This window comes from Anguilla anguilla, chromosome 9 (genome assembly GCF_013347855.1).
Source record: "Anguilla anguilla isolate fAngAng1 chromosome 9, fAngAng1.pri, whole genome shotgun sequence".
Lineage (NCBI taxonomy): Eukaryota > Metazoa > Chordata > Actinopteri > Anguilliformes > Anguillidae > Anguilla > Anguilla anguilla.
Window position 1 is genome coordinate 11,251,774 of NC_049209.1, and position 13,385 is coordinate 11,265,158.

General features: G+C 39.6%; 1 protein-coding gene across 1 annotated transcript; it reads left to right on the top strand.

Annotated features, from left to right (window-relative positions):
* The first annotated feature begins 8,082 nt into the window (after positions 1-8,082).
* Positions 8,083-13,094, top strand: gpr83 (G protein-coupled receptor 83). Its single transcript, XM_035432142.1, has 5 exons — positions 8,083-8,355; positions 8,538-9,089; positions 9,403-9,528; positions 9,784-9,917; positions 10,694-13,094. The coding sequence occupies exons 2-5, from the start codon at positions 8,691-8,693 to the stop codon at positions 11,310-11,312; spliced, it is 1,278 nt and encodes a 425-aa protein (XP_035288033.1). The 5' UTR covers positions 8,083-8,355; positions 8,538-8,690; the 3' UTR covers positions 11,313-13,094.
* The last annotated feature ends 291 nt before the right edge of the window (positions 13,095-13,385 follow it).

The window sequence follows — 13,385 nt, forward strand, 5'->3', positions numbered from 1 at the left end:
AAAACACAGGGCAGAGTTTAGGTGGTCAGTCACATGTAATAGTACAGCATGGTGGGCAAATGAATCAAAGTTCTAAAATAAGACAGCCTTGCATCCTACAGAGTCAGAGCATAAGGTGCTAGCCCCACTCAGTGGCTGGAGATTTACAATGTAGCCATGTTTCCGTTAGGAACAAGCAATCAACCATGTTATCAGTTATAAGATCATGTATAAGAAAGGTTTAGCCTGATAGTGACCTAATATTCCAAAGTTCCATTTTTAAGTAGAGGGGTTCATGAGAAGCAGACTTAGGCTTGGTGAAAGAGATTTCCACAAGGTTATCCTTGTTACAGTGGTTCAATGGTCTCTTGATATGGTGCTGAGAAACGGTTGCTCCTAACTGGAATATATGTCAGGCCAAGGTCACATGAATCAAAAGGAACATTGGGCCCCTGACTGGTGCAGAAACAAGTTGTGTAGCCAGTATGGTGAAGGCAGGGACTCTGATGCAGTCAGTCGATGGCCTTGGATGGATGAGGTGTGTTTTTTGTTGGCACCGGCTGATATGTCATCGAGTTCCTGGAGCTTTTCCCTCAGGACTCCAGTTGTTTCATTTAGTTGGGGGGGGGATTGAGCCGCGAGTGGGGAGTTCTGTTTCCACTGGCCAATGGATTGGGGGGGCAGATGATTGATGGCTGTAGTAGAGCATGTTAGTACTGAGCAGCCGTGTTCCAATTTTGTTTGGATGTGGGCCATCAGCTCTGAAAAGGTCTCTGTGCTCCCAAAATAGATAGAATTTTTCAATAAAGTTCAGTTTGTGAGCAGTGCATGAAGAGCTAAGCCAGTTGTTCATGCTCACTGAACCAGTTTATTCCACGTGCAGTTGTGGGAGTAGAACCTGAAATATGCACTTGAGCTGATGATTGCCTGAGAGTACTAAATAAATTGATAAAATCCCATTTTAGTAATTCAGACTGGTTTTGGAATGTCATTCAAGCCTATGTGTACAATGATTTTCTCAAGCATTGAGTGATTTACTAGCATTTGTGAGATTTGAAGAGATACATCATTTACTGTGGCCCCAGGAAAACAGATACATTTTACCATTTCACCTCTGGCATTCCTGATTATGGAGTCACCTAGGATTAAAATCTGGGGCAATTCCAAGGCAGTTGAGGCAGCTGAACAATCCATACACCTGTCACTGTGTCAAAAAAGGGTTGCTGGTGGTGTTTGTATTATGGTGTTTTGGGGCAGTGTTCCCTGGCGATGCTGGCCTCAGAGTGCTGTTTTGCAGCTGGCTAGGCTACGGAGGATGACCGTCGACATGCTCCTTGTGTGTTGGAGCCGTATGGCCCTCTCTTACGTTCCTGAAGGTTCAACAATCTTCTGTATTATCGAGAGGTAGCGAGTGCACTCATGGGAGGAAGGTGAGTTGTGCGGTGACATTTTTGCTGTAATTTGAAGAGAACACCTCCAACAGACTTCAAATGCTAGCTTGCTAGCATGGGCTCTGGTGTCCCAGAATTTTTTACATCCTGTTGGCCAGTTCTGGTGTTCTGTAGAGTAAGGTTGTGCCCATTGACGATAAATTGAGGGATCGGTGATCACCATGACATGAGGGATCGGCGATCTGTACAGGTAGCCAATGTTTTGATTTTAAAAAAATAATTATGCATATATAGTTAAGAAAAAAGGAAAAAGAACCTTGTGTTCAGCATGTTATCAGGAGGTTTTGGTCTAGCAAGATACAAATCAAACAACATGATAGCCAGCAAAGGAATTGGTATTTCAATTTCAATTACTGGTACAATATTCTTGGACTGCACACTCAAAAAGAAGAAAAGAAGACTTCATGAAATTAAAGACTTCTATTGTTTAATTGCAAGTTAGGAGGCGAACAATGTGTTTTGCTGTCACTTCAGCAGGTTCGCTCCTAGCCACCAGTGCTCAAAGGGGCTGGCCGCTTAGTTACAAAACAGACTATATTTAAAAATAACATGGCATTATCTTGCACCATGTTCACTGTCTAATTTAGATAATACTGTAAGACCTGAAATTGAATTAGCAAATGATTTGAATGATTGATTCCTAATCATTGGCTGAGTGGGCTGGTGCGCATTCTAAGTCAATGATTAATGACAATGGCTTGCGACTTTAAAATGTTGTGACATAGCAACGGTGCTGCTCTGTACATATTTTTTAGAGGCTGGATAAATTGAACCAGAATGCTCATTCCTCTGTCAAATTCACTCCCATTTGGCACAATGACAGCACTACATATAATGAGTCTAATCAGACTACTACGCTAAATGTTACTTATTGGTAATAACATTATCATCCACCAAAGCTAGCACAAGTCTACATCTACACCTACTGGTATTACCTATGAACTATTTGTGAACAAATGACAGTAGGTCTCCTATGATATGGTGTTTGAATAAACATAGCCTAGCTGGAAGACTTACAAATTATCACTAGCTTTCAGTCATGCAAATGAGTCTACATGGGTGAGGGTGACAAATTCAATGTTTTTTCTAGTGGTAGACTGTGTATACATATAGATTAATCGCTTTATGCATTAAAAACGGATGTGCAACAACATACTATCAGACATCTAACTCACCATTTGGCCTGTTCTCGGCCCTGAAGGAAGCGTCAAAACGCTCAGCCATTGTGGTCTGGAGATAATATTGGGGGGGGGGGGTGTTAGCCATCAAGTGTCAAGGTCAAGTGTCTCTTCTGCACAGTAGCTCACAAACATGACCACAACAGCCAAAGCTGTTCCTCCCAAAGATATCTCAAAATATTAATATTTATTGTCACCATAATGCTTAACAGGAGAGGGTCAATTTCCCTATAACCGTAAAAAGTTAAGTTGCATTGTAAATTGACCTAAACCAATAATAATATATAAAAGGGAAGAAAGCAGTAATCCCCTCTGATCATTAAGTAACATGCACAGGCCAGGAGACAGCCCTGTCTTTCTCTAGATAAAATGTACCATTTCAACCTGGCAAGAAGTCAGTTTTTAACTGTTAGTTAGAAGTGGGCGTCTGAGACCTGCATCTAGGTCTGCCATTCTAAATTTAATCTATGGTCATTTTGGAATATGGCAAGAACCAGATATCCACATAGCTTCCCATTGCATATTAAAGTTTTGGAAATATGTTCAATAATGTATTCTTGAATACGAGCTATCATAAATTCATCATTCCATAAATATTTATTCCATAAATAATGAAAACAACCAGGACTTTGTGGTTTCCTCAGAATTTCTGTCCCCACTGTATCTGTTTGATCTACTTGAGAAATTTAACTAGCCATGCTTTATATTGATCATCATTGCTACACAGCCGGAGTGATGAAGTGCAGGGGATTGGACAAGCTTTTTTCCCCCAAACTTCAGATAATATATAGTGCATATGGTATCATAAATGACAGTTTGGAGTTCTCATACATTTTGGTGGTAAGATTATTTTTAAGAAAGTTGTGTTGAGTGTTGTCAATGATGACAATTAAACTTTTTTGTTACCGTGGCGCACTAAATCTTGCTGTGGCACAGTTCCACGGGTGATCATTACCAGCAGAAAACCAGAAGCCTATATAATTATACCCTAATAATAGCATATAATAAAAAGTACTCATGTGAATGACTAGGCTAGACTAGTAATTAAAATTGCAAACTGCAAAAGTGATCCGTTCATGAGAAACCCATTCTAAGTTCTCTGGCGAGGAAGGCTCGGTCTTCCTCTCTGGGGGGGGGGTGGGGGGTGGGGGGGGGGGGATGGCGGGGGGGATGGAGGCGGCACAAAAGAACAGAGGGATACCTCCTTTGGTTACACAAGGAAGTGGCAGGCTTGGGACCTCACATTCTGGCAGCTGAGCAGGGCGGCCTGAGAGCTGGATATAGAATTACGGTGAAGAGATGAGTCAGTCTGCTATGTTTCCCGCTTGCAGGCATCTAGGCCACTTGCAGTTACACCCCCATTGGGAGAGCGGGAGAAGGATGAGGTGCAGGTGGAGATGTGGCAAGAGGTCCAGGACCAGATGGCCACATTTCTTAAGACCCAGCTAATGGAGCTGTGACAGCAGTGTTTGCACTGCTGGAAGATGGGAGTGAAGTTGCCTATTTTGGGATTACTATCCATTCCCAGAGACTCCACTGCTGCTGATTGATGGACATGAATGCCAGAAGGGACGGTTAAGCAACTGACTGTGACCAAGTTTAATCATGGCATTCTAAGCACTGAAAGCAGAGAAGGATGTATCAGCCTTTTGTTCATGGATGACTGAACTACGCGTGAGAAAACTGCCCTAGATAAACTTGTGTCCCTACTGATGACAAAGTCCAAGATTACAATCGAATTATAACATGCAAATCTGGATTCCCAATTAACCTCTTTGTTATTGGTTGATTATTTTCAAATTAAAAAGCTGTAAAATTGTACCTCTCAGTGCTTCAGTCACATCTACTTTTACCTTCACATTAATAAAAGGTTGTGCACAGATCTCAAGGAGAAACAGCTCAGAGACAAAACTGACTAGCTGACTTACTGACAACAGAACAATCTTAATATAGTCAGTAGTCAGTGAATAACCCGCTATTAGTTGCTTGCGTTGCTCAAGTGTTGAAGCTACACTTCCCTCTTTGGCACTGCTGGGAGCAGTACTCACTTGCAGCCAAATTAGGTTATTCAGCCGCACAGAATGGTCTGCCACTACACAAATGCGTCCAACACGTAAAATTTGTCTTTCTCCTTTGTTCAGAAAAAGGACATGTATGCACGCACAGATGCATGTGCTAAGCACACACACACACTCACGCACGCACACCATACAAACTCTCATACTTTCTCCTAGTTCACTTCCCCAGTTAGATTAGTGTGTATATGTTCTGAATTTTTATGTTTGTTTAATAAATTAAACCTGGTGTCTATTTTGAGGTTACAAATTAGTCTTTCCAAGAACTCCATCCTTCACGTTATTTATTAAATCTTTGATTTAATTCTATTTGACCATTAACATTGGTTATTTTAATTATCAATTGAAATTTGAAATTCATGGTTAGATATTTTAGATAATAGTAATTTTATGAGACTAATTATGTATTGCAATTATACTGCTACAAAAATTGGTGCATTGTGAGGTTTGTTGAAACAGACACATTTTAATTATCTATTCTCACTATAATTACTAGAGGTATATTCCCTACTGCTCTGTACCCCAGCACAGCGGACTTGAAATGAAACGATTAATGTGAGGTTAAAAATGTTGACAGAGGTGCAGTTGCATATTTTCAGCAACAAAAAATGTATCAAAAGAGCTTGATTGTTTTGAAAACATTATTTCTATAGATACAATGTAACTAAGGAGATCCAGTCGACAAAACTACATCTAAGTTTCAACGTAACAAAACAGTTTTGCACTGCAACTATACTATGATATCTATAAAGTCAAAGGTATTAGAAGTCCATGATTATTATGTCGGGGTGATGTTTTGTTTGTAGGTTAGAGCGTAATAGGTTGAAATAATATGCAGCGTTAAGTACGCACACTTGACTTTAACTGATTAAACCTAGAGAGATCAATGCTCGATTAGCAATGCCTGAATGCAGAGATTGCACAGTTGTATCTTTGATAGAAGTGATCCTAATGCAAGGCGTGGCTAATATATCCAGTGTCATCTTTCAATATTTCACTTATTGACTTGATATTCTCCTTCATAATTTTCTGGTACAGACCAAAATGAATGATTTCTTCAATAATGGCAAGCCGTCCAGGTCCTGAGGCATCAAAGAATCCCCGCACCATAACACTACTACCACCACCATGTGCGACTGTTGGTGTGTTCTTAATGTGAAATGCTGTATTTGTCACGGTATGGGTAGGGGGGACCCAAACGCAGAGGGAAAAAAAAAAAAACACAAACTCAAAAGGGAAAATTAACAAAGACTTTATTAACACGACAGGCAAACAAGTAGGGAACAGAGAAGGCCACGAAGGGCAAATACACAAACTCAAAAAATATCTAATGAAACAGGAACTCAAAAACACAGGCAGGGCAGACACAAACACAAACAGGTCACAAACACAGGCAGGTACATACGGTCGGCGCAAACATACGTAGGAAACAAACACAGGAACAAAGGAAATGCAGAAACTCCAAAAAAACACTAGAAAACCAAGACATGGGCAGGAACACATGGGGCAGAGGCTTACGCACAAACAATCTGCCATAACCACAAGGATCCAGCACCTGAGTCAAGGGAGGGGGAAACTTAAATAGAACAGACACTGACGAGACACAGGAGGGCACCATGAACAATCAGGCCACAGAGAGGGAAGGGAAAACGAGATAATAAAGAACCAATAATGAGACAATTGAAAACAATCATACAATTAACACAGGGGGAGCAGGACACAAAACAGAAGTGCCGCCATCTGGCGGCCCAACAGGGGAAACGCAGACAGGAACACAGGACCATGACAGTATTTGCTTTACACCAGAAATAATGGCACCCGTGTCATTCATGAAGTTCCACTTTTGACTCACCTGTCCATACAACATCCCAAAAGGCTTGGGGATCATCCAGGTACTTTTTTGCAAATGTGAGATGAGCATTGATGTTTCTCTTGGTTATAAGTGGTTTCTGCCTTGCTATTTTCCCATGAATCCCATTTCTGCCCAGTCATGAATACTGATCTTAGCTGAGGCTAGACAGGCATGCAATTCTTTGAATGTTCTCCTGGGATATTTTTTGACTTCATGGATGAGTTGTTGCTGGGCTCTTGGAGAAATTCTGGAAGGCCGACCACTCCTGGGAAGAATCATCACTGTTCCAAGTATTCTCCATTTGGAGATAACGGCTCTCACTGTGGTTTGGTATAGTCCCCCAGCCTTAGAAATATCTTTGTTACCCTTTCCAGACATACATGATACATCTCCTCTTGAATTTCCTTTGATCGTGGCATAGTGTGCTTGTAGAAGCATTGTGGTGACTGCTTCATACTGATGGTAAGGTTGAGTGAGGTTTAGATTCAACAGGTTTGGCTGCAATCAAGTCTGGCTGTGTTCAATCTGTTGAATCTAATTATCAATTCAATTTAGTTAATTGGTTGATTGAGGAAATAAGGGTACAATTATTTTTTCACATGGGTGATATGGGTGTTTGATAACATTTTTCATTAAATAAATGAAAATTGTCTTGTGTTTACTCAGTTTCCCTTCATGAAATATTACATTTTGTCTAAAGATCTGAAACCATTCAGTGTGACAAATATGCAAAAATAGAGGAAATCAGGAAGGGGGCAAATACTTATTCACTGCACTGTTAGTGTTTTCACTGTGATTTTCTGACATATTAAATCCATAATGTAACTTACTATACTATCTGGCCCATGTATTTATCATTCATGATGTAACTCCCAATTTAACTTCTATGTTGTCCTATTTTTCATGTACTATATACTCATTATTATAAGCTTTTTTAATGTTTAATGTGTGTAGAACCCATGTGTTTCTTTTGCTTTTCCAATTATCCTAAGGTGCAATATTTTTTAATTCAAACTTCACAGTTTTCTCCACAATTTGGGCCAGTTGAACATTACAGTTGTGTCCCCTACATCCAGTTTAAGGAAGGACCAGTGCTCCCAAAGCATGCAGACTACTCCAGTGCACTTGCATACAAGCCAGGAACAGTTTCTGACACTGTTGGCCACAAGATACGACAGAGTGGTCCTATCTGTTAATAATATATCTTGAAGGTGGGGAAGTGCATTTTAAGCAAAATGAACTGAACTGCGTGTTTCCCCATGTGCCTGTGTCTGAGGAGCGGAGGGAGAGGATGGAAATATAAGTAGTAGGTCACATCCTACACAATCATTTCCTACGTGTCATTTTCTTTAATAAAGTCAAACTCAAAGAACACATCTGACATCGACATTTCTATGAGAGCCTGAGGATGGATTCTCAAAATTAAGCGTCAGGACCGGAAGTATCGATACTTCTGTATCGATCCGCACATCCGTACTAGTTAGCCTACTTTTAATTGATAGAAACCGAAGCCAATGATATATTCAATTTTCTGCCTCTCTTATCAATTAAAATCAGCTACATTCTTTATTTGATTATGAATGGAAGGAAACAGTGTTTCTTTTTTTTCTGCAGAATCGAAGCACTTGTTAGCAGGTTACTTTACAAGCCACTAGTCCGTTTGCTGCATGTATTGTATCTTAACGTGTTTTTCGCTACCTCCTTTCAATGTTTAATATAGGCCTAGTTAATATGAAAATGACAGAGGGCTGTATAATTTCCGTGACATTTAACGCGTCCAGCTGGAGAGGGTCCAACTGCTGGCACTGCGGGGACAACGTGTGGGTGAAGTTATTCTGGATATAGCCTAACAATTATGCATATTCGGTGCTGCACTAGGATATAGCACGAGATTGCGCGCGCGATCGCGCGTGTGTGCGCGTCTGATAGAGAGAGAGAGAGAGACAGAGAGAGAGAGAGAGACCTTGTCGCATATTTACAGGGCTGTTTCCCCCCATTTCAGTGAGACTTTCTTTGCGACAGGGACACGAGGACTTCATTTTCCAAAAGAACAAAAGAAGAAAAAAAAAAAGACTTCAAATGACCCCCCTTTATCTCTGCTGTTGCGTCTGCTGTAGGTTAGTCCAGAACGCGTCACAAAGAGTGTTTATGGGGAATGATCACATTTTCTGAAGTTGCTTCCTACAAAATGACGAAATACATTTGGTTGCCTTATGTCTCTGGATCTTTTAAAAAAGATGGCTACATCAATTCATCAGATATTTATTCAAATTTCTACGATTTTCCAAATCATTCTTCGTTTTGGAATTTTACTCTAGATGAAGGAATATATGATAACGGGACCAAATATGAAACCGAATCACAGAACCCTACAGTAAAGGCTTTGCTTATTGTGGCTTATTCTGTTATTATCGTCATTTCACTGTTTGGAAACATTTTGGTCTGTCACGTTGTTTTGAAAAATAAGCGGATGCATTCTGTAACAAGTTTGTTCATTGTGAATTTGGCAATTGCTGACATAATGATCACCCTTCTGAACACCCCTTTTACTCTGGTAAGTTGTTATCTGAAATTAAGATTCTATGAACCTGTTATATTATTGAAAAGCATTTCTTGGAGATATCTTTCAATTAATGGTGGCTTATCGCTTAACCAGCGAGAGGTAGCCTCCTACGCAGGCAACTGCCGCATATGTTGTAGAATCGGAATCATTCTAAATGCACAGAAACATGTGGATACATTTCAGTTAATTTAGTAACTGATGTGTTGCTTTACATTATTATTTTATAATTCGTTGGACGAAAATTTCAGATTGATCTGATTGAAATGAATATTAGTGCAATCTGCTTTTATTTATTCTTTTTCAGGTAAGGTTTGTCAACAGTACGTGGGTTTTTGGGAAACTGATGTGCCATGTCAGTCGCTTCGCACAGTACTGTTCAGTTCATGTGTCAGTGCTGACCCTCGCAGCCATCGCAATTGATCGTCATCAAGTAAGTGCCGCATTTCGAATAGTTGCAAGAGATGACGAAGGAATGTAGTTTATAATCATTCAAATGTCATTGTTTGTGTAATTATACATTGACTGTATACTTAAAAAACGGTTCGCCTTTGAACAGCGACAACTCTAAGACAGGATGTACTGAAACATGATATGACTAACCATGTAGGCTGTACAAGTTGGAAATGCTAATTGCAATATATTACCACTTGGTGCGGGCAGTTAGAGAGTATAATTTTATTTGCAGGTCATCATGCACCCCCTGAAACGGAGGATGTCTATGTTGAGTGGATTTATCTGTATCGCCGTGATCTGGGTAACAGCCTCGTGTTTCTCGTTACCGCATGCAATCTATCAGAAGCTCTTCCGCTTTGAATTCGGGTAAGAAATGTGCTGCCTTCCAGTCAGTTCTGCCAAATACATAATCAGAGCGACTAGATGCACCGATATTTATCATAGATCACACTCTCTTCACCTTAATTCCATTACCTTTATCTTCTTACAGAATGAGTTAGGCTATGCCATATGAAAAATTATGGGTATCAGTAGGCTACTGTGGTGTCGCCATTCAGTGAAAATTAGAATCGACTTGCCATTAGACATTATACATTTATTGATCTGTTTAAAAAGTGATAGATGGTTCACATGTGGGAACAGACATTGTATAGCCTGTTTTTGGTGAAATCTCTTTATTTTACTTGTGTGTCCCATCTCCAAAACAGTATGCAAATATTTAAAGAAAATTTTACTCCTCAATACAACTAGCTCATCACAATTCTAACTCTCTCCTGTTCACCTGTTAGCTATTCATTATCCCATCTACCCAGAAGAATAGCTCACCTTCTGTGAATGTAGACTGGCTAGTTGTTTTTCTATATTATCAGTTGTGCCCCATTCATCAAGAGTCAGAATGATATCTGATATTCATTTAACATTTTGAGAGCACGATCAAGAAACCAGAATGCATGGTTCAATCATGACACCAATGTATGTTCTTTTAGAACTCCTGACTGCCCACCATCTTACCTTACATCTGGTTTGAGTGTCACAGGTTCAAAACGAACCGTTATCATTATGCGTACAAATGTCCTCCACTGCTTCTTTCTTTTGATTGCTGTAAAATGCTTATAACCAGCGCTCTTTCTTTGCTTTCAAAGTTACAAAAAGGTTAGAATGGTGTGTCTGCACAGCTTCCCTCAGCCTGCCGATTTGTTCTGGAAGTACTTGGATCTGGCCACGTTTGCACTTCTGTATGTTCTGCCATTGACAATAATCTCTGCGGCCTACATCGTTGTGGCTAAGAAGCTGTGGATGAGGAACACAATAGGAGACGTGACCATGGAGCAGTACTTTGCCCAGCGGCGCAAGAAGAAGACCACCTTAAAGATGCTGATGCTGGTGGTGGTGGTCTTTGCAGTCTGCTGGTTCCCTCTTAACTGCTATGTGATTCTGGTTTCCAGCAAAGCCATTGTCACCAACAACGCCCTGTACTTCACTTTCCACTGGTTCGCCATGAGCAGCACTTGCTACAACCCCTTCATTTACTGCTGGCTGAATGACAGCTTCCGCTCGGAGCTCAGGTCCCTGCTCTGCATGTGTCGAGGGTTGCAGCACGTCCATACCCAGGCTATGCCCAGTGCCTCCCCACCTTTTCGGAATGCATGGGTGGAGAGTGTAAGTGCTGAAAACCAAACGCTGCAGCACGGAATCAAGTCTACCCTTAGCTCAGGGAAAACAGACATCTTCATTGTGGAGCCAATCGTAGCTGTTTCCTAGAGACAGAGCAGTCCGAGGGGACCTTAACAGTTGTGTCGACGGTCAGCAGTTCCATTGAATTCACCCTGGAGTGTGTTCTCAACCTGCAAGTTGTTGTAAAAAATGTACATTTGTTCTTCTCTCCATTTTGTTATATGAGGTGATATTTACATTTTGTTGTATTTCACAAAGTTATTTAATTGCTTTCTCAGACATGAACATGTGTATGTTTTATTTAAAGAAAGAGTTAGCCTCTTTATTTTAACTGAATTTGTAACAATTCAGTCACTGAATTCATATCGCAGTTATCATCTGTCTGGACATTTACATGCCACTTAATGTCCAGTCATTATTGTTTTTGAACTACTGATTGTAAAAAGGGGATAAAAACACATGCATCATCTGCATCCCTCCTTTGCTTTCCAGTGCAACATTTTGTTGATTCTAAACAGCTGTACTGTACAAGTTTACCGTATATATCCCCATCTGTTTGCCTTCCAAAGCTGTTGCCGTATTACATTCCACATAGGTATATTATTAACCTGTCAGTTTTTCATAAATAACTGTTTACATTTTAATTTTAAAACTTTCAGAATATATATTTGTTTTTCTGGTCTTGATAAATACAAATCGTTTACAATATGGCAGCAGCAGGAATCATGTAGCCGGTGATTATTATTTTGCTGACTTAAGTAGGTAGGTAGTCATCGTGCAATTGTAGCAAAACCTTTTTTAATTTCAAAATGATTTCATTTTTCATAAACTGCAATTACCTGTCATCAGGTACCACATAATAAAGGCAGAATGAGGTGAAGTACCACTGTGAGGACATTTCAAATAATGAAATGAACCAGGGTTGAAAAGCACAAGTTGAAAGAAATGATTGGCCACATACAATTTACATGTTACAAAAAATAAAAACATGTAAAAACCACACCAACCACAAACTCAATTATAGTACTGTATGTGTAGCTGGAGGACACAGGGAAGAAGACAGTTCAATTGTCCGATGCACTGATGTTGATTAAAGCTTTGAATATAAGTATTAGTGAACCTTATGCTTTTGGAGCATCACCATAGCTGCATTTCTGCAGTACGAAGTGAAAAGTCTTTAACATTCACCAACATGGTAATTGGCTGTGACCGAAGAGCTTAGCAAAGAATCGGAGCAATGGCAGAGCTAGGCATTAATATATCAATAATATTATACACCACACACATAGTCACCATGTGTATGCTGTAGAATGTGTGAATTACATCTGACAGTGAACCGTAGCCAAAATGCTCTAATTGAAATGGTAGTGAATGAGATAATATACATCAGAGTCAAACATACTTAGGGCAGACCTGGTGCACCACAACCATAGCTGTGTGCTTCTGGTATATTCTTTGGCATTCTGTACAGCATAGCACAAAAAAGTTTATGCATATTATTTGTTCTAAAAGTATTATTGTGGAGAACAGCAGATATTTCACTAAACAACTAAAAGATTTCAGCAGAAACTAAAATACTGAATGCTGAAGCCTTTTCATTTTCATATTCTGACAATAAAGCATAAAACTTAAACTTAAAATGACATTTTGCCATTTAATTTTGTGGAGAAGGTGATTTTGAAAATACTCTATAGAATCGTTGTGCAAATGAGGTAGAAGTGAATGTAATTATGAAGCTGCATTAAACTGTTTATAAAGGCATTCTTGTCAACCAGTTAGATTTTAAAAAATGTTTTTGTTCTCCATGCTTGGTACTACGGTTTGGAATATTTAAAGACAAAAACACATCATTAAAATAGCTGATTCTCAGCAGATTCTGTAAGATTCTTTAAATGCAAAAAAATGTGTTTTGGTGAAGAAAACATCATTTTTTTCTGTTCTATGAAATTGGTACTTAAAGGAGTACCATGGTGATTTTCACACTTTCTCGGTTTTATGTGCTATTTGCACAAGAGGCATTGAAGAAACACAACGAGTAAAGTATTAAATATGTCGGTTCTGTATTTTTGGAGAAATATGCGTTTTAAATTTATCGTCCTATTTTCAACCGGTTGAGAAAGTAGTCAACTTGGTGCGTCACAAACACAGTAACCACTCCCC

Coding starts and splice junctions, on each gene's coding strand:
- gpr83 (XM_035432142.1), top strand. CDS start 8,691: ATGATCACATTTTCTGAAGTTGCTTCCTACAAAATGACGAAATACATT. Junction 9,090..9,402: donor TGAACACCCCTTTTACTCTG/GTAAGTTGTTAT, acceptor ATTCTTTTTCAG/GTAAGGTTTGTCAACAGTAC. Junction 9,529..9,783: donor TCGCAATTGATCGTCATCAA/GTAAGTGCCGCA, acceptor TTTTATTTGCAG/GTCATCATGCACCCCCTGAA.